This window comes from Ochlerotatus camptorhynchus, unplaced genomic scaffold (assembly GCF_037179485.1).
Source record: "Ochlerotatus camptorhynchus isolate MF236.1 unplaced genomic scaffold, CSIRO-AGI_Acam_v1.1 ptg000277l, whole genome shotgun sequence".
Classification (NCBI taxonomy): domain Eukaryota; kingdom Metazoa; phylum Arthropoda; class Insecta; order Diptera; family Culicidae; genus Ochlerotatus; species Ochlerotatus camptorhynchus.
The window spans coordinates 3,475,880-3,498,142 of record NW_027040766.1 but is presented as its reverse complement, the minus strand read 5'-3'; the positions used below and the strand labels follow the sequence as shown (position 1 = coordinate 3,498,142).

Genomic DNA, 22,263 nt, shown 5'->3' with positions numbered 1-22,263 from the left:
AGAAATTGGGTTCTTTAATTTTGAAAAATATATCGGTTAAAGCTTCGTTTTCTGAGCCCAGCGATATTTTTTCCGAACCTACACACTTTCATCACGATTTTTAAATCAAGATTTAAAGCAAAATAATAATTTCACTGTTTGACAGTAAACTAACAAACTCACAGCTCGCTGCCATACAAAGTGACACCGAGGGGCGCTAATAAGGTGATTTTTGCAAATGTAATCGTTCTTATTTAAAATAGTTCCAGTGAACCAAAATTGATGAAATTTTGGGTTTTGGGTTCCATTTTTAATGCAGATTACGAATATGCATTTACCTAAATACCCTTAAAGAACACAATTATGCAGGACGATGAAGCCCTCTAAGCCGAGGGGGACGACTCTATCAACGATGCAAAAAAGATTGTGTTTTGCTGTGGCTAGCTGCGCGCACGCTGAGTAGATAGAAAGAAGATTGATGACGATTCTGAAGATTTCCTGCAAAAAATTGATGAGCGATGTAAGTAGATGCGACAAATGAAAGAAGATTGTTCGAAGATTGATTCGCTAGTGTAAGATTTGTTGACCATCTAAACTTGAGATTTAGATGTGTCGCCCCCCTCGCTCTAAGCTACTGATTTAATATACCATTGGTTTTTCAACTAAGTTTATTGTAGAAATTTATTAATTTACGTTAAATAGTGATCAATTTATCCCCGGACTATAGTATTCAAAAGTTTTCCAGCTAATTGAATCTGATGGAATCTTGATTCACGTCTGTGCTTGAATGATGAATCTAGATTTATGCACATGTTTCTACCGAGGGGCTATCAACTTGAGTATTTTCGATTCATCTACCCGACTTGAAAAGGTGTATTTTGTAGTTTTTTCGTATTTATGTATTTTTAAGTTTTGTGTATTTTTGTATTAAAGTGTATTAAATTCATTATGAAATGTATTTTTCGTGTACAACGTATTTTCGAGTTTTTTTTTCCCTTTGGTTTGTTTTTTCCGTCGATCTTGTTTTCCGTGCTGAGCACCAATGCTACCGACGAGGGGGAGGTAGCTCATCGATTCTTCCGGTTCGCCTCCTAGCATCGTGCTATAAGGTACCAGGCGATAACTAGGGTAGTTGATCGATAGCTCGATGACATCATTTCGTTGGCGTCTGCAATGGGAAATTCTCATAGCAGGCGTTGACGATTGGACGTTGCGAGTTGTTGAATAGCGACTATCGTGGTAACTCACCGATTACCTGTCGATCTGCCAAATTTGGAAAGACGTCTGCATTGAATTGTCTCATATAATAATATTCCGCCCACTATATCACAAGAAATTGCGAGTAGCTGAGTGGAATGGAGATAAGTTAAGCATTGGGTACAGGACCAAGTCTCCCCTGGGTGGTGCCAAAAGATGAGCGCAATAGAATCATCAAGTTGCCATAAGGCACGGAATGAGACTATTGCATGGCTGGGTAGTCAAAGTCTTCCATTCGTTAGTCATTTCAGGTGGATTAGAACAGGTTTAGGTGGGCGTTGGCCAGATTTGGATTTTTCAGATGTAATCCTGGATAGGACCCTGTCATTGAACGTCGCGTGAAAGTGGAACTTAATGAAGGCCTAAGTACTTTTTCGTAGTTTTTAGTTTTCGGATTTGAAAGATCGTCGGTTACAGTGGCCTGCTTACTGAGCAGAAAAACGCGGTCCCAGGTCCTTACATATCAAAGAGATTTATGATAAAATCGCTTGTGTATCGTGTATTTTGCGAAACTCGTTGTTGTCGTTGGTTCCGGGTTTGAATGGATACAAAAAGTTGAGCAACGGTATTATGTGATATGAGGGGCTCGGTGGCCTTAGAGCAACCGTTTTTGCTTACTGAGCAGAACATCATGAGTCTAATCTCAGGCCCATCCACATTCAAGATTCGTCAATCGTTTTATTTGTTAATATGACTACATGGTAATAACAGCAACTCGGTGATTAAAAAGGTGCTCGTCTGCCTAGTGGCAAACGTTTTTGCTTACTGAGCAGAAGACCGTGGGTTTAGTCCCAAGCTCCTTCGCGTTATATGATCGTTAGGAAATCAATTCAGCTTATCGTTTACCAAAACGAACCCTGCTGCAAACCCAACCCTCTTATCCAACATCCCAGTGATTCCTCGTGGAAGTGCAGAGGTGTTCTCGGCTTCCATCAAAGTGAGTGTCATGTCAACACAATCCTTCCCATTCCTTTCTTGACCTGTGTTCGGGCGCGGCCGGCGCTGGTATTGCCTAATTTAAGATCACCAGTTTTTACACATTGAGGATGATTGCTAGTCCCAAGCATCGTCTATTGGTTCTATGTGTAATTACAGCTGATCTGGCAATAACAGAGTAGCAACCGTGGGCGGTCAATCAAGCTCAAGCTCAAGCTCAAGCTGAGCACCAATGCTACCGACGTGCCAGGAAGGCAGCTCTCACACCTGGACCCTACCTATCGACCCATCAACTCATGAACCGGGGACCAACGGCTTTACTTCCCATCCGAAGGAAGGCGTGATCAGAGATGTTATGCCTCAGAACATCCCGGCGGCGCCGACATATTTTCGAGTTATTTTTTAGTATTTTTATTAGGGTATTTTAGTTTCAGCTGATTTATGAAGTTGATCGCTTCTCGGTTTCTACATTCTGATTTAGCTATATGTGGCTATATTGTCAAGCATTAGCACTCCAGCAGCTGAATTCTGGGCATAAATTTTAACGAAAAGATGGAAATTTCTACAAATGAGAAATGGATGTAATGTCAGCCTAAATGCCCCTAATTTGGGCCCATACATAATTTCAACAATCGACTAAATTTTCAATAGCGACCAAAAATATAAATTAGTACCGTCCCAATGACGCATTCATCTAGATAAAATTGATAAAAAGCAGATTTTTAGCGATGGGCCCAATCTTAGATCCATTAGAGCCAACATTAGAGCCATTTCATCATACATATATAATATGTATAAAAAAATTTCTTTTCGATTAAATTTATGCCCGGAATTCAGCTGCATGATAGATTGAATGCCTTATTAGCACTTGAAAAAATCCGTGATTTGTGTGTGTATTTTTGATTAAATAAATCAAGAACACTAAAACAGTTCGTGTAAATAATAAATTGGTTCCAAACGGGTAGAACCAAGCTTAACTTCTTTTATTTTTTTTTTAAATCCCAATGCTTTTGTAAAAATAAATACAATTATTATCTAGTTACAAACAGGGATACAATCATTCAAGTGTCGAGTCCATTCCTTTCGATTAGAATTAAAGTTAAATCATGATTGACTCCGAATAAATGCTCTGAATAAATGCTTTATTACTTTCTTTTCTCTTCATATATCAGAATCATGACCAATAACCAAGTAACCAGACATTTCAATATTTTTCGAAATTTTTAAATATTAATCTTGAACATGTTTAAGTCCTAAATGTATGAAATTTATTCTTGTTACCGATCCACTTGAAATCGGAACAATAGATGTTCATCTGACTGAATTTCTAGATTTTATTAACATTATTTCCTAGTAAATAACTTTTGCTGGCTCTCATTGAAAACTGCGAGTAGTTTATTAATTATAATACAAAAATCTAGCATTGTTAACTTGAATTTAAAAATAGTTTTACTATCGAGCCACCGCCTGAAAGCAAGTGGTATAAAAGCCTTTGTTGGAGTAAACGCTGTAAATGGGCAATTGGTACCGCCACATCAACACTGGATCCGGGAGGAAAAAGGAAAGGATGATGGGAGAAAAGGAAAAGGATGGAAGATGGAGGGCTTGGATAGCAGATTACCGAGGGAGCGATGGTCACTCAAATCGGGACTAGGAAACAAACCAGAAGTTAATTAAAACCCTCGCATTAAAAGGTTAGGTCGATACGGTGTAGTGAAGCTCCGAGGAGCAACATAGTGAGTTGGTGATAAGATTACCCTAAGGAGTAATCAGGTGATTAAACCAATAGCCCGAACACAGAAAAGTTCGCGATTGTGAGGTCCGTTTTGTACCACGCTACACGGTACAAAGTCGAGTAAATTACCGTTTGACTCACTTCACCATTCTGTTGCACGCTACGCTGTTTCCCAGCGTGCCAGCAGGTGAATTTCATCCCGAGCACCTCAGCTTGCGATCTACCGCTAACGATCCGCAAAGCTGATTCGACCGACTCCACTGTACGTCCACGTTCCAACCCACGTGGCAGAGTCCACTAGGATACGGCACACATCTCCACTGACGTTGCCGTCGTTCGTTCACCCCTCGAGATCGGCAGCACCATTCGGTAATTTCGACGAAACCACCACGAAGCAGAAAGGTACGCTTTAGCAGGCTTTAATATATGTAGGCTTTAATATATGTAATTCAAACTAAAAAACACTTTCCAATTACTTATCTTTTTGATCGAAAGAGCCAGCATGTTCGGCAGATGAGGGTTTATTGTCCGCTGGTTATTTCATTTCGGCACAGCAAGGTAAGTGATCGTTTGTTCTGAGTCCTCCCGAGGTCGGTGGCCGACCCTGAGAAATTTGAATTATAAGGTGAGCTAGTAACAAAAGAGGCGTGTGTTGCCCACCCCAGACGACCTCCGTGGCTTGACCAGAGGTTAGGGGATCTTGGACGTAGCCCTTCAGGCTCGTTACTTTCATTCTGTGTGCACTTTACCATGTTTCAAATTCAAACTTCTGGAATTCAATTTTAGTTCCTATGTCTGAGATTTAACTGAAGATGAAATAATCAGAATCTAAAAAAAGCTAGTTACAAAATTCACGGAATCACCTAACGCTGAGCATTTCCTCAGTTTGAGATGCTTAAAATTATGACATCTGGACGCTATGTGATTTCATTACAAAAAGCATGAACAAAGGATCGTTGCTTGTTGAAATTCAGTAAGCTTTTAAGGTTCCCCCCAACAAGGTCCCGATCATTGCTATGAAATAAATATGATCAAATTTATTGTTTCATAATTAAAATAAAAGTAAGCCTCAATGTCATATTATTAGTCACAGAAAAAATGCACCCAAAAATTAGCATCTGTGCAAGTTTTTATTTAACCGTAGTTAAGCCAAATAAAAAAAATCAACACGCAACCAAGCAAACCAACAACATCATCGAAAGTGGTATGGTTTGCGTGGGCGTACTTTGGTTCGCGTGTAAAGGGCCTTAGAAAGTTTGTTTACAAATGCTTTTGTGCCGTTATCAAATTTTATGCCTGAATTTACCAATAAAGCAGTTCACTTTCCAGTAGCTAGCTAAAAAAGTATAATATTTATTGAATCCGAAAAACAAAGTTGTCACTATTAAGTCGAACCTTCGCGCCAGTTGAATTGATTGGCATCAGTTCTTTTTCAGTTTTGCTCATCCGTCCTCTTGTATCATGTTAATTCAGCACAATTATGCTGCTTTGTGGTAGATGCCTTCTGTTTACACATAAGAAACGTGAAGTTTCCAAGAACAACGAATATAAAACAAAAACCTAACGACTTGTGACTATAGGTTACACAAGAATATAAGAGTACAATTTTCGCAAATAAGCACGAGTTGAAGAACCATTTGGTTGCCAAAGAGAAAAGTTCCGCTTCTATTTGGGCTATGTATCATCTACTGGGAGAACTCAGGGCTTACCTGAGACCCCACCTCTCAAAAACGGTCTACGTAGTTTTTGAACAGTCCCTAATCCTACTAACGATCATTCTTTTAGAATCCAAAAAAATAATCTGTTCCAACAAAAACAGATCTTGAGCAAACATTCCTCGATAGTATAGTGGTCAGTATCCCCGCCTGTCACGCGGGAGACCGGGGTTCAATTCCCCGTCGGGGAGGAAATCTTTTTATTTATACATGAAGAATGTTACTTTTTCAATTGTAGAATCATTTTTATTGTGACAACTAGCCGTACACAAGAGCTTAAAGAACAATACATATTACAAATAATACCATGAAACTGTAAATTAAATGATCATTATCTTACGTTGATGAACTGTGTATAAAGTAAAATCACTGTCAAACTAAACCACTCTAAACTTATTAAAATGATTAATGAAATCTACTATTAATGTGTGCTTTACCTAAATCCTATAGAATATTTAGATGCTTAACGTGATTTGCTTTGGAAATTTGCCTACATTCCTGAGTGTAACTTCGAGTAGCTTGCTTTTGTTACTTCATTTTGCACTTAACTTGTTTCATTTATTTTTTCTAAAGTATCAAACTTTTACTACACGTGTTTAATAGAATAGAAAACCGACAAGAAAATCGTGAGTATGTATCTTTATGATAAAACTGTAATCCTTCTGTCTGGGAATAATATTTCTGCGCATTCGAGCCCTACTACTATGCGATCGATGGCCACCTGAAGTGCTTCCTGGCGCTGGATTCGATCGTCCCTCACGATACTACCGGCTGCTGCTGCTGCTGCTGTGCTTTTTGTTTGTGAGTTTTGTTGACGTGAACGTTTAGATTGCTGCGCTGGGTGAATGTCTTGCCGCAGAGATCACACTTGTACGGCCTCTCACCGGTGTGGGTATTGACGTGCAGTTTAAGGTTGAAGCTTTGCGAAAATCCCTTTCCACAGTAAGGACATTGGTGCTTCTTCGGCGGTACGGAACGTTGCGGATCCACTTGTTGTACATGCTTGCTCTTCAGGTGACTGACCATTTGATCCATGGAGGAAAACGCCCGATCACATTCGTTGCACTTGAAAGGGCGTTGAGGGTCGTGCGAAGCTTTCATATGGTAGTTCAGATTACTTTTCTGAGCGAAAGATCTTTTGCAAAGGTTGCACGTGTACGGTTTGTAGCCGGTATGAGTATTGATGTGAGCTTTAAGGTTTCCTGATTGATTGAAATACTTTTCGCAGTGAGGACATTTCCAGTGCTTTTTATCCTTGACGAAAAATACCAATGATTTGAGATCAATATCTGCGGGGGTCAATGTATAGGATTTTTCCATCCTATCGTTACTATCGTCGAAACTGTCCGTCATAGAATCGTTGTCCGTATCCTGGTTCATCCTGCCAGAAGCTTTAATCAGGAATGCTCCTCCGGTGACACCCATAGCTTCTTCATAATCCATTCCATGCCAACTATCATTTTCCTCCTTGATGTCAACCGATCCCGCACTTATAAAGCTCTCTTCATTCTCATCGTCGCTGTGCAATCCAAAAATATCCGGAACCACCTCGATCGTCACATTCTCCATCTTCTCCATCTTGCTTTGGAAAATCTCCTCGCACCTCAAGCATTGCTCTCGGAACTTGCACAACTCGGTAAGTCTCAACATGCACTGCCGACAAATCGATGAGATTATCCCATTCGCCGGCACCAACTAAAATGAAGTCCCATTAACAAACACGACTTAATGAATTGTTCCTATTGAAATAATCATTTTTCTTTACCTTAACCGAAGTGAATTGGAAAATTTTCTCACTCAAATGCTCGTCAGATTCGTTGAAGAACAAATCTTCCATTTTTCCATTGGTTCCAAGACATAGTCGACAAATTGAACGGCATACCGAGAGATCTCTGCAAAATAAAAAGTTTATGAAAAACATGATTCATATTTTTCAATTCAAATCGATCCATGCGAAAATAGTGTTGCTCGTTAATTAAATTTTATAACCTCATTCGTTGCTAGCTATTGGAAAAAAAACGCTACGCTCTGAACAAGGGAACAAGCGTCCTCGAGGAAGGATTCTTATTATCGAACCTTCTGACACATGGCAAAATTACAGAGATCTACTTACAAATTTGCAATTAATTGATCGTAATTCATGTCTCTGGCTGATGATTGAGAAGTTTTACACACGAAACATTAACTTTTTACTTAAGAATTACACAAAATTTTGAATTTTATTCTGCAGCTCATGACCACACAAGATGCTTATTACTTTTTTCAGACTTTGATTTTAAATGATTCCTATTTGACAGCTCCATCGACGCTTGGATTTTACCGAGCAGACTCGAGTCGTAAACAAAACAGAATTACATACGGTAGAAAGCAGCCCTGCAATTAATTGTGCTGCAGTGTTCCCAGAATCAAATCACGGACATGGAAGAGTGGCAAACACCACACGGTAAGGTAAATGTTCACAAAACTAAGTTATTTCCACTCATCTCGGCATTATAGCGCAGGAAGTCAAAAGTTTATTATTTTGAAAGTTTTAACTTTTAAAAGTAGGGGGCTCACAACTTTTGAACTGGCATTAGGCTAACTTTTGTTTTGAATGCTTATGACTTTCTACCAAAAGAAGCAATGCAAACTTTTTATTTTATCCACACACTTAAGGCCCACGCACATTAGATCCGCTGCTGAACGCTCGGTAGTCTGTTCGGTTCAAAGAGGAATAACCGAGCTGTCGTTAGTTCTTTTTTACCCACAATGTGTCAAAGATACCGAAAATCTCGAGTGACGAACAATAAACTTAAGCAGAAATAACCGAACATCGGTTTACTCAAAAATTACCCAACGCTGTCAAACAAACCGACCACCTGTTGTAATTACAGAATTCAGTTCTCTTGGGCAGTGTTCGGTTTTCTCTTCAAATCCTGCTTTAAATTTTGATTAAGGATACGTTGCTTCGAAGTTTCATAAAAAAAAACCAGTTATGTAATGCGACAGATGCTAATATTTATTATTTTTATTAACTCTTCCAAATATATACTTGAATCTAATAATTACAAAAGATTTCAATCAAACGTGCAGAACTTTTCCATTTTCACTGAATTGTTGCACACGTCCAACGAGCACACGCGAGAAAAAAAATAGACTCAGCTTAGAGAACCGAGTTTTTGGTTAAAATTTCCGTTACGAAGTTGAGCGCAAGTGGAACGTTTGACGTTTAAGCGTTTGACGTTTAACACGTTTTAGCGAATATTCGGTTCAGTTTACCGAGTTTCTCGGTTTTCACGTACCGAATTCGTAAATGTCGATACTTTACCGTACTTTTCGGTTCAGCCCGAGGTTCAGCCTTCATTTCTATCATGTCAAGTTTATACTATTTTACCGAAATTCGGGTCTGATTCGATATATACGCCTGAAAAAAATGTTTTTAAACCATTTCAAGCATAACTTTTCAAAAGGACGTAAGTCGCAAAAATAAACAAATCGATATTTTGCATCTAAACGAATATAAAACACATGCTTTTCCTACAAGTTGATGAAAAACAAGGTTTGAAATTGTAATGCATTATGGAAAATATATTTAATGAACGCCCTATGTGACCTGCTTTCATTGTTTTTAAAGTGGTGTTGATACCCCAACAAACAATTTTAGCTGCAGCTTAGCTTATACAGGCAAAAATTAGCTGCATAAGGCAAATTTTGGCTGTATAAGCTAATTTGCAGCTAAAATTGTTTGTTGGGACACCCTTTTATTGTTAACATGACTTAACTGTTAAAATTTGATGATAACACCAAAACTGCAGCTACGCTCACAGTGAAGCGTCGTATGTGAAAAAAACAAAGCAAGCACTATCAATCAACAGATGCGTCAAGTTATTTCTAAGTAGATACAAAATGGATTTCAACGGGATTCAGCTACTGCTAGGTATATGTTTTATTAAATATTCTTGACTAAAACATAAATATTATAAATTTTTTTTAGATTTAGCCACCCAGCTTGATGAGTCAGAACAGTTTTCATCTGCACATATTCCCAGCGTGGGATATTTCGAGGAAGTGGAAACAATTCCACAAGAAGGATTGCCTCCAAGCCTAGATCTAAACGTTCACGATGATGCTTCTCCTCGTCAGAATAATAACAACGCTTTACGACAATCGGTTAATGATATCCGAGTCGCTTTACATCCGGTTACGATGAAGTCTTTGTTTGAATCCTGCAAAAAAAACGCTGCGATATGTTTGTTTTTGTATTTCCAGGAGCAACATGTTTATTATTTCAAAAGTATTCTAATAAAATTGCACTTTAATCTTGACTTTATTATTGAACTTCACATACCATTCTGACCAGGGCTTTCCTTATACGAAAAACACAAATCTGACAGCAGATAATGCGATGACCCTCTCATCTCCGCTTTTAACATCAATTATTTCACAACTCTGGCTAGTTATGTAAATAAACCAACCATCCGACAATTGATTAATCTACGTTACGGTCGGCCAGCAGATGGAAATGATGTGAAAATGATAATGACGTTTTTGTAGCTGTCAAATCGTATGGAATATTTTTTAGTACATCATCACTTTTGTGGTTTTGGAATTCAAACCTAGGTGTCGCATGCACTGGTGCAGTTTCGCGTAGATTCATCAATTCCTCAATGTTTTTCGAGCTGCCGACGTATCTTCACTGCAAAGCAAAAACCGGTGTATCTGATTTGACGTATGTGAAAACCCTTCTGTCAAATTGACGAATCATGCAGGGTGTATGTAACAATTAAGGTGTAATACCGACGAATCAATCAGGGTGTATGTGAATAGTACACAAGTAAAAGGTGTATGATTTTGTTTTATCAAAAGTCTTGTCCGTGTTTGCAAAACTCAACATTTGTCACAATTCTCTTAAACGCAATCCCTTTATCCAACTAATAGCACAAACAGATTTAAAAAAATAGCATTAACTTTTAAATAGGATTTAATAATCTCATATAGACATTGCTATCCAATTTTTCTAATTTCATATCAAATGTTACATACGTCCTTTTGAAAAGTTATGCTTGATTTATTCGGTTTCTCGTTGGTAACCGAAGAGGTTCGGTAGAAAATTAAACCGAGTTCGGTATTATTTTTTTAATGGGCATGTTTTTTTTATAATTTTATTGACGATAATTTTTGTGTGTAGGTAGAGCGGGTCGAGGTACACCGAAAATAGTTTCATGTATAGCTTTCATTCGAAACGCATATGATTTTCATCCATAATCAATATTAATGCAATTCATCTGAATTTCGCATAACATTTATGCGATCTCATGAATTTCATATGATTTTGCATATGAATTTCATCGGCCTCCTAATATTCATGTGATTCTGTGCTGGTATTTTCTTTTCAAGACCAAGGGGGAGGTGGCTGTCAAATACGAACAATCGTCGCCTACCTCACATAACTGGTTGTTCCAAACGTAAACAAGCCGTAAGAAACCTACAGCGTTTGTTTACGTTTGGAACCAGTATCATACAAGTATGATCAGTAGGCTGATTTGACAGTACGCCCCCCCCCCCCCAGTTCAAGACGCAGCAGTAGCGGTGCACTCTGATATGCTAGTGGTCGTCGTTAGTTTACAATTTAATCATTTTTGTTATTCACAACGTTTACACGTACACAGCAAAAAAAGTTGTTGAATATTACATCGAAACTGCTGCAACCAGGTCAATCCATCGGTTGTGTAATATTGTACGATGTACATCGATTTTGCGAACAAAATTACATCCATTGATGTAATTTTGTATCTGCGTTTTGCTATTACATCATTATTTCATACATCAGCTTGAATAACGTTGATCGAAATTACATTTTTTTTGCTGTGTTCTTCTTCTTCTTCTTCTTCTTCGCATTTCAAGCTTATTGCATATCGCATATTAGCTTATTGCGTGCTCTCAAATTAGTGTTCTAGATGCATTTCCACAGTTATTAATTGAGAGCTTTCGATGCCTGTACCATTTTTGCATTGGTATAATTGTGTGGCAAGTCCAATCATGCTTCTATGCCCAGGGAAGTCGAGAAATTTTCCAACCCGAAAAATTCCTAGACCGGACCGGGAATTGAACCCAGCCACCTCCAGCATGGTCTTGCTTTGTAGCTGCGCCTTTACCGACTGAGCTAAGGGAGGCCCCTTTTTTGCTGTGTAGCATACACATAAAAAAATAAAATATCGATCAACGTAATTCAAGCTGATGTATGAAATGTATGTATGTATGTAGTAAGGTAGCCACCATCCCTTCAAAGATCTTGTCTTGTATGCAGCTCCACAATATCGCTGTATGAAGGGCCAAAAACGGAGGGGTGGACCCGTAAGCAGAGACACTTACGCGAAATCCACGGGAATTTAAGAATCTCCTTCCAACGATACGATCCAACAAATCGAATAACGCAATTCGCAATACTTATTAAGCTTCCTACAGGATGGTTTGTTAAGGAGGGTGCTTCAATCTCACTGAAACTGTTGAATTAGAATTCACACCACCACAATCGAATCGGTAGGATAAAGAAAATGATAGTGTTTATTCCCTTCTACACGGATAGAAATCTCCTTATACCTTTTGGCAAATTTCTATTGCTGATTATTCATAAAATCTATAAGTCAACTAATAAGCAAACGCCTAGCAAAATGTTAATGAAGCTTATGTGTCAAATGAAATGTATAAGCGGTCACACATACCTTTTATGCATTCTTGTAGGACCTATGTGGTTTGTCGTATGGAATGTATAAGGCTGATGCTTTGGCAAAAATGTATAAGAGAAACACATGAATAAAATAATTGATTTTCGTTTCGTGTAGACTCCGGTTGTCATACCACTCCATCGTCCAATTTCAGGTCAATTGATACCCTGATGCTCCCTCCCAGCCCAGTATTTATTTGTATAATGAAAATATATGTAATGTGCAATGGAATAGATCAGAACATTAATTATGAAATAATGAATATAAATTTATAAAGATAAAATAGTTGATATTCTGCACTGAAAATAATAAATATTTTACATTTAATAAGATGCAGCTCTATGTTTCCTCAGCTCCCAATATCAAGTGGATGTAACACTGAAATTTCAAGGTTATATTAAGCAATTATATATTTTTATCTGTAATTATACTTGATATTATCTCTTTACAATAATGTAAGGATGTAAATGTAAGGTGTAAAGTGTGACTGATGACTGACAGGACTAACAATCTCCTCTAAATGATGCCATGCACAACGAAAAATATATTATATATTATAACCTGTATAAAAAAATATATGCTTATAATGTTATGTATTGTTGTTGCTTCCACTACGTCATCCGCTTAATAATAATTTCGATGAGTAATGCAACACGGTATAAATACATAATTGTTCCAGCTAATGTTGGGTAGGTAGATCTAGTAGTCTGCAGAAGGTTGATTATTTTAATGTTTGTCTTTTTGTGATTTATCCTCGAAGAGCTGAAATAAACCTGAATAATTTATATCGATGAATCCAGTATTTCAGATATGTTTTGGATTTCTTTTGAATGGATAGATTATCTTTGAATTTCAACATTTTTTGGTCCATGAAGAAGTATGCTGTTGAAGTGAACAATAAAATGAAAATAAATAATTTCAATTTGTGCCTCCCTTAGATCAACCGCCAAAGGAATAGCTACTTGGCACCGTCAAGCATCGTGCCATCATTAAAATAAATTAATATAAACGCATGAAAAAATGCTGCTGTTCTTTTCTCATCTGTTCAATCACTAGTTTTCAATTACTTGTAACTAAATTGCTATGTGATATAAAAAACACCCATCCAAATTTACTCTCATTTAATCAACATAATCATAGATCAAAATTTACAGTTTGAATTGATGGGCGCTTGATTGATAATTTGGAATTTGGGCTGCCTATTATGACAGGTTGCTCACTTTCAAGAGGCGGGGCATGGAAAACCAATCTAAAGTTAGGCACTCCACTCCAAAATATGTGGTAGGAAATCTAGTATCATTTATAACAAAACGTCATTGATTATGTCATTTAGAGAAATCGACCAATGTAACATGTCCGATGTACAACTTGATTAGTCAAAACGTCCTATGTGATTTTTTTCATATATATTTTAGCACAGACAAACAGACGTAACTCTTCATTGTGTATCTTCGTTCATGCATTTAACGGTTGATTTGAATATTATCAGTTCCGCGAACTACTCGCCGCAGCGCTGGCATCGGATCACTTTGACGTCTCTATATATTCTATAGAACTTCTATGCAATATTGTTTACGAGTTAGCGAGCAAGCTTGTTTTCCGCGAGAAGCCAGAGAGATGTCGTTACTGAGGTTATATGTTTTGAGATACTATGTTTTCAAGAACAAGTTTTTCTAAGAGTTACGTCTGTTTGTCTGTGATTTTAGCATTAATTTCAAAATAAAATTGTGATTTTACTGTTTCTACCGAATTTCAACGTTATTATTCACTGTCTACGGTAAAATAGTGTTGCAAAATGTATGGATTCATGGTGGAAAATGGCGGATATGTTACATTGGTCCTTCTGAAAAGTATAATTTTCTGTTTGCTTCTAGAACCGTCTATTGAGACAAAATTAAACACAAATTAAATAAAACCCTACGCATTCACGGTGCGAACCAAACATTCACTCATGGCTAAAACGAGAATTGCACTGATAATTGGCAAATCAAAGCCGGCACCCGTGGAGAAAAGAAGAACCATGAAAGTGATGACGGCCTCAAAACCTCCCACGGGGAGGTACTCGAGTGCGATCCTAAATCGCTTTTATTTTTCAGATGGAGCATTCTATTTAAATCTGGTTGCTGCCATAGTGGTAGAAAAGCTTACATCTATGTAAACAACTAAAACCTGATAAGAAATATTTTTTCTATATCATATGTCTATTGAGTAGCCCTGATTTTTTTTTCTACTAACGTATAATCAACTATATTTTATTAAAATAATTTGCTTGTAATGCCAATACATTCCAAGACTGCACCCGCACACCTCACCGTGTTAAATCGGTTAATTCTCGAAACCATCATCACCTCCACAGCTCCTCGACCCTCCACGAGTGCCAACCCTGACTTGCCAATTGGAATTCAGAATCGTACAGTATACGTTGGTGTTTGTAAAATGATATTATGATATCTATAGCGCAGTGTTCGTGAGATCTGGTTTGTAGAAAATTCAAGCTGATGTATGAAATAATAATGAAATAGCAAAAAGCAGATTTTTTTTTTTAAGGCTTTATTAAAGAGATTTTTAGCCTTAGGCTAGTACATCTCTAAAAAAAAAAGCAGATACAATATTACACCAATAGATGTAATTTTGTTCGCAAAATCTATGTACATCGTACAACGTAATATCATAGAGGTAACTCTAAGACTAGAAGGTCCCGAAATAACGTGCTCAACTTTTTGGCTCAGCTCTGGTACTATCTTCGGTCTCAAGCTAATCGATGCACCCCTCGAAACATAGGAAAATCCAATAACCCCTCATTTTATCTGTCAAACTTTCATAGCGAATCAAAACAAACATTATGTAGTACTAGAATTTCGACTAGAATGGGGTACGTTAATCGTTTGCTTGGGACCAATAGGCTAGTAAAGTAGTGAGCCAATTAAAAATCGTTAGTTTCGTATTGATTGTTGGTAATATGGTAATATTACACAACCGGCGGAATGACTTCTGTGCAGCTGTTTGGGTGTTCAACAACTTTTTTTTGCTGTGAAAAGCTTTGTTTTTGTTGTGTACTGGTCGCAGAGTAGACGAAAGTTAAGGCCGGCGCACAATAGATACGTTTTCAGGTTTTTTGACAGTTAGCCCATGCATTATCTGTCAAAAAACCCGAAAACGTATCTATTGTGCGCCGGCCATTATCGAAGGCAGGAATATTCCCCAGCGATTTTCAAAGTCAGTTCCCGTGGAGGAAAATTCTGTTTTTTTTTTGGTAAGTATATGTGCACGTTTCGGAAACTGAATCGCGACAGGGAATGTGGACATTTTACCACCCAGATCGAGACCCAGGCAACTATCGGAAGGACGATATCGTGGCAGTGAATTTAACATCCAGCAAAGTTGCTGGCCCACTTCAGCGACGATTTGAGAATAGATCCATTGGTTTACCAGCAGGTTCTTCTAAAGGACGAGATATATTCCGTTCCAAAGACTGACGATTTACCAGAGGATTTACCTGATCTATGGGCGGAACCCGTGATGCAGACGATAGAAAAGGGACCGATGGCTGAAGGGACGGAGATTTTTTTTTCGTGAAATGAAATAAAATAAAATCATAAATTTGTTTAACAATTGAACATCCAAAGATCGAATATGTAACTAGTTTAAAAATGCGATTTCCAAAGGACTTCCTTAGCATGGGAATGGCTCTTTTAAACAAGTCACATATTAATTCTGTCGGTGTTACTATCGTATTTTAGATCCTTTTGACAACCAAAACAAACCTGGCAACTAAACGAAGCCTGGGGCAAAGATATCTAATTAACAAGATATCCCACTAATCAATTCCTCATACAAGGCTTATAATTCCACCCGTATGTGATTGCAGTGCCATATGTTGAGTACACAGCAAAAAAAGTTGTTGAATATTACATCGAAACTGCTGCAACCAGGTCAATCCATCGGTTGTGTAATATCGCATTGTACAATGTACATCGATTTTGCGAACAAAATTACATACATTGATGTAATATTGTATCTGCGTTTTGCTATTACCTCATTATTTCATACATCAGCTTGAATTACGTTGATCGATATTACATTTTTTTTTGCTGTGTACACATTGAAACTGTTGGGAGTTCCCCGCCAACTTCACCACCTCGGTTCAATAACTAACAGGTGTCAGCATGATGGATGTCAATGCGGACGTTGATGATCATCCGAGGAAAGAGGACGATATTATCATAGAGGTAACTCTAAGACCACTGGGTCCCGAAGAAAATCATTATTATTTTTGGCTCACTCAGTACCAGAACAACGGTCCCAAGCAGTCCCAAGCTATTTCACTCACCCCTGCATGTTCTGCATGAATCCACACACCCCTGATGTTATCTGTCAAACTTTCATAGCGAATCAAAACAAACATAGTGTAGTAATAGAATTTCAACTAGAATAGGGTACGTTAATCGTTTGCTTGGGACCAATAGGCTACTAAAGTGGTGAGCCAATTTAAAATCGTTAGTTTCGTATTGATTGTTGATATTATCCTCGAAGTCATCATCATTATATTGCGATAGCAAGATTCTTAAAGGCCACGCACATTAGATCCGTTTGCGTTGCGTTGACGTAAATTTGACAGTTAGACAATAGATTTAGCTGTCACTTTGCCGCAACGCGTCCGATCCGGATCTAATGTGCGGGGGCCTTTACTTGTTTGTGATTGTTCCGATTTTCAATCATTACCACTTTATACGCAACAGAAACACTTGAGAAAACAATCACACATCCAAGCACGCATAATGATGTGCTTGTAATATGTTTTGCTTTCGAGCGAAAGAGTTTCCAATATACCACCGGTATCAGTAAAATGCAAATCTCAAATAGTAATTGAATAATAATAATAGAATCTTAATAAGCATCGATATAAGCATAGAAGTACCTTAACATGGGAAAAGCATTCACTCTCTCTAAAGAATTATTCCAACACCCCAGTCACTGGAAATGCAACGTATTGAAATCATTGCTAAACGTAATAAAATATGCCGTCTTCTTTGGCCAACGCAGCACGCATTCTATTCAAAAATTTCATTGGAATAATCATTACTTTCCTATTTTATAACGTAGGAAGCATTTGTCCATAGAGGTAACTCTAAGACCACTGGGTCCCGAAGAAAATCATTATTATTTTTGGCTCACTCAGTACCAGAACAACGGTCCCAAGCAGTCCCAAGCTATTTCACTCACCCCTGCATGTTCTGCATGAATCCACACACCCCTGATGTTATCTGTCAAACTTTCATAGCGAATCAAAACAAACATAGTGTAGTAATAGAATTTCAACTAGGATAGGGTACGTTAATCGTTTGCTTGGGACCAATAGGCTACTAAAGTGGTGAGCCAATTTAAAATCGTTAGTTTCGTATTGATTGTTGATTTGTCAACGCAGGTGAAAGCAAACGCAAACGGAAGTAGCAGAAGCTGAATGAAGACGATGAGTGATGACACCGCTTCGTGTTTTGATTTGCGCTGTACCGTCCGCTCAGTTGCGTGGGTTCGTACATGTATAGATGTTGGTGTGCGTGTTTTCTTCCAAGGCACACTGGGCAAAAATTGACAAAACCGCGACTAAATTGAATATCTCAGCTCTGCTTTGATCTCTTGATTCTGAACATCATAGAAAAAATCGCAAGGTTCTAGGTCAATTTTTATAATACCGCCACTTAATCGGTCGTTCCGGATCCTCCTTTAGGCCAGTAGATTTTACCTGAGGTGTCTTTACACCATATATACTTAGTACTATCAATTTCCAGTAATATACGTTAAGTAAAGTGTAAAATTATGTCGATAGATAGTGGCATTTCCTACTTTACCGGGAATTCGGCTTGATCCCGGCCCTCTATCTCGGTACGCAAAAGTCACCACCAATCGATTCAGCAGAATTTTTCCTTTGAGAATATGTATAACATGTTGACTGAAACCGTTTGGCAGCCGAGATATTCAATTTAGTCGCGGTTTTGTCAATTTTTGCGTTGTTTCGTCACAAACCGTTTGGCGCTGTTATCTGTCTCTAAAAAATCCAAAGACTGAAGGGTTTATACCCCGTTCACATTACAGCCTATATCACGTAATATAGGCTGTCTTGCAATGAGCACTCATCCATAGGATTTCCAGTGAAAACTAGATGTATGAGTGCTCATTGCAAGACAGCGTATATCACGTGATATACGCTGTAATGTGAATGGGGTATTAAGTATAACTTTTTTTTTTCTTAATACCTGGCATTCTTGTCATTGGTGTGCATACACGCTATTTCAAAACTACCGAAATTTAGGTAGAACCCACCCAGATCTTTCAAAACTGAACCTACCAAAAATGGGTAAACTATGTTGGGCGTGACAAGTTGACAAATTAACAACGTCGATCGGATTCATGTCGATTTTGTTCATTATTTGTCAACTTGTAACTGCCAACACAGTTTACCCATTTTTGGGTAGGTTCAGTTTTTACAGATCTGGGTGGAATCTACCAAAATTGGGTAGTTTTAAAATAGCGTGTAAGCAAGAGTAAACAATCAACAATCATCATCAGTACTGCCAGTCATCAGCAATCTGTGTTGTTCGTGTAATATAATGAATCCGTAATCTTCCCTGAAGCCGGTTAGTGGCTTTTGAAAAAAATCTCGTGTTAGTGAAAAACTAAAAGCTTATTTTTTGTTTAACTTGGTGCCACTGTTTTAAGATCTCACATACCATCGTCGCAAGAAATGATTCGCCCGGAGGTGGTCAAGCAGCTGACATGCCCCTCGTTCGGTCTGGCCACATCGTGGATCATCTCACGCCAGGGGCGACCGGCCGAATCGCTGGACGAAATCAGGCGCGATTTTCGCCGTGAGCTGTGGCCATTTGCCAAAGTGGAATCCCGGAAGGATAATGCGAAAGCCAAAAAACTGCGCGAGCAAGCCAACGAATGCTACCGGAAGGAACCACGGGAAATCGAGAAAGTGCTTCGATTGTACAATGAGGCTATTTGTTGGGCGGCTGTTGGATCGGTGGAGGAGAGTCTGGGTTACGGAAATCGATCGGCGGTTTACTTCAATCAGAAGAGGTACGGACTGTGTTTGAGGAATGTTGAGCGGGCCAAGGGAAGTGGATATCCGGAGGAGAAGCTAGACAAGCTGCTGGAACGGGAAAGGAAATGTTTGAAAGCGCTAGAGGAAACGGTCGGGGATGAAAATAGGAACGAGGTGGATTTGGTCAATGAGCTTGAGCTAAGAGCAAACTTGGAACTGGTCGAAACGGCGCAATGCGGGAGGAGTCTTACGAGCAAGAAGGAATTGAAGGTGGGGCAAATTGCCTTGATGGAGAATCCATTTTTGGTGGTACTGGAACCGGAAGCGGTCTATTGCAGATGCAATCACTGCGGTAGGAAGAACGAACTGGATTTGATTCCTTGTCGAGACTGTGTGTCAGCAATGTACTGTTCGGATCAGTGTCGCGATGAAGCGCACGACAGGTATCACAAATTTGAATGTGAGATCGTGGAAGATCTGAAGAGTCTGTTCCGGGGACCCAAACCGACACGAATGTTCCAGCTGGCGTTGAGATTGTTTTGGATGGCGATGGCAAGTATGATCGAAGACCGGGAGAAGTTCCTGAAGGGGTACTCGGTGCAGCTAAAGACGTTCCGGAATCCTCTGGAAGTGGTGGGTTTGAAGCAGAAGCTTCATCTGCACGTTCTGGCGAATGGTGAACCGAATGTGAGTCCCGATCACACAGGAAAAGGGGTGACACAGTTCTTGACGGTGTTGGTGTTCAAGGTAGCCGTGGAGGAGAATGGATCCGTTCAGGAAAATTTTCGAAGCGAAAATGAGGGTCTATTGTTGGAGGTTTTGTACAAATTGGTTCTCCTTGCGAAGGGCGTCTGCGATCAGAGTGTGGACGATTTAACTTGCGTCTATCCGTTGCTACAGATGGTGAATCACTCGTGTGCTCCCAATGCTGAGCGGTTTGTGAGTGGGACGAGGTCGATGTTGGTGGTTAAGCGACCGATTAAGGAAGGAGAGCAAATCTTGATGTGCTACTTGTGAGTATTTGGACGGTGGATGTTATGAGGGATAGATACTAATGCTTGTTTCGTTTCAGTCCCAACGGAAGCACCGACTACAAGGACAAGATCAAGCGGAAGACGATGCTGCTGAAGGAGTTTGAATTTGACTGTCAGTGTTTGGGCTGCTCTCTGGATTATCCTCTGCTGAGTGCGATTGAAGAAAATGCTGAATTGAGGGGTGAATTGGAGACGCTGAAGTATAAGAGTGGCGATGAGCGATTGCAACTATTGGAAGACTTTCTGCAGCGGAACGATGATAAGTATCCGCAGAAGGAGATAGTCGAAGCGTGGAGTTTGTACAAGCAGGAGAGATCGAAGCGTTTCTAATTTAAGATTTTGAACTTTTGCTTATTAATAAATAAATATGAGAAGGCCTTTCGGATTGTCTCGGAACATGCAATATTATGCTACCGTCTATTAATTATTCAATGCATCGAACTAGATTTTGAACTGCTTTTAGACTTACAAATTAGAAAACAGATCGTAGTGCAGCGTACTTTAATACACCTCATCTTTCTTTTGTATAAAACTAAGTGATAACCTAGAGAGTAGCTTACTGTTAAATGTAAAAAATGCCTTAAATAGTGCTGCTGTTACGCGTCTTCCCGGCGTCACACCGAAACAGAAAACCAATGAATCAGTTTTCAATCTGTCCGATGTCCGTTGCTTAAATTTTCTTCATTTCGACTATAAATGCTATTTAGGTCAATCTTTTGTGATCTGAGTGAGTCGTTCTGTTTTTGAAGTGCTGCAAGTGCACGCAAAGCTCTACACGAAAAAGGACTTGGGGGCTATCCTAATTAGTGTTTTAAATTTTATCGTATTTCATATGATCCCTGGGAGCTCTGGCGGCGACAAGGGTCATCAAGGTCTCAGTCATTCAAACGACCACACGCTAGTCAGGCCCTGGACTAGATGTAACGCTGTCTTACCTGTTATCGTTATTGCTTAGATGTAGTACAACCTTACGACCGATTTGCTGATAAGCGTTTCGCCATCGTAGAAACTCGTCTCGATGGTCACATTTCCGTTGAGTACCTTGGCCGGCATCATCTGCGATTCGGGTGCGGCTTCAATCGTCGACTGCCACGTGTTGGTTGTATTCGGACTGACCCAACCCATCTCGAAGAACCACTCCTCCATGATGCGACCTTTGAAGAGGACCTACAATGACAAAATCGATTCACATACCGACCTTGATGAGCATATTCCCATTTGTACTAGCTAATTACATTCCTCCCCCAACCCCAATTAGTCTGGACGTCCAAAAGTACACATTAAAATGCCTTTTCGTGAGTGTCCTTAATTATCTCCCTTCCACCCTCAATCCTTTCACCACCCACCTTCTGATCCAGCCGAAAGTTCTCCATCGATTCTACCGTGCTGAAGTTGATCTCCCTCGAGACGGCCCTCAGGTCCAAAATTTTTATCGGCACCCGCGCTTCGTGCTCCACATCCGGACAGGAAAAGTCTTTGTTCTCCTGCCAGATTATCTTACCGGTGTCGGCATCCCGCAGAATCAACCAGTTTCTGTGAAAAATAACGTGAACGAAATGTAATCCACTTTCGTCGATCCGCATGTCACCGTGCGTACTTACATTTGAAAGCCTTCGCGGACTTTTTCACTTCTGGCCACGTCGTCCGTTCCCATTCCGCTTTTAGTTTGGTTTGGTTTGGATTCTTTATTTCCGCTTTTGGATGTTACACTTTCGACGAATAAAACTCCGCAGAAAGTTGAGGACAAAACTGGAATGCGCCAACGAAAACAAACACTGCTTTCCTTTTCGATGGTGGGTTTCCAAACCGATCGAACTGATCCGCGTTCGGTTAAATCGGGTTTGACATTTCTCGA

General features: G+C 39.2%; 2 protein-coding genes, 1 non-coding gene and 1 pseudogene across 3 annotated transcripts; 2 read left to right on the top strand and 2 right to left on the bottom strand.

Annotated features, from left to right (window-relative positions):
* The first annotated feature begins 5,741 nt into the window (after positions 1-5,741).
* TRNAD-GUC (transfer RNA aspartic acid (anticodon GUC)) lies at positions 5,742-5,813 on the top strand. The gene has a single exon. It is a non-coding gene; the product is annotated as a tRNA-Asp (tRNA).
* Positions 5,814-5,892: 79 nt separating this feature from the next.
* On the bottom strand, positions 5,893-7,877 carry LOC135706415 (zinc finger protein 3-like; annotated as a pseudogene).
* An 11,031-nt stretch (positions 7,878-18,908) lies between these two features.
* Positions 18,909-20,766, top strand: LOC135706414 (SET and MYND domain-containing protein 4-like). The gene is made up of 3 exons (XM_065228022.1): positions 18,909-18,961; positions 19,044-20,387; positions 20,447-20,766. Exons 2-3 carry the CDS (start codon positions 19,069-19,071, stop codon positions 20,736-20,738), a joined length of 1,611 nt encoding a protein of 536 aa, XP_065084094.1. The 5' UTR covers positions 18,909-18,961; positions 19,044-19,068; the 3' UTR covers positions 20,739-20,766.
* Positions 20,767-20,833: 67 nt separating this feature from the next.
* Positions 20,834-22,158, bottom strand: PrBP (Prenyl-binding protein). Its single transcript, XM_065227967.1, has 4 exons — positions 22,108-22,158; positions 22,010-22,071; positions 21,755-21,941; positions 20,834-21,575 (listed from the first exon to the last, which is right to left on the bottom strand). The coding sequence occupies exons 2-4, from the start codon at positions 22,060-22,062 to the stop codon at positions 21,360-21,362; spliced, it is 456 nt and encodes a 151-aa protein (XP_065084039.1). The 5' UTR covers positions 22,063-22,071; positions 22,108-22,158; the 3' UTR covers positions 20,834-21,359.
* Positions 22,159-22,263: the final 105 nt, after the last annotated feature.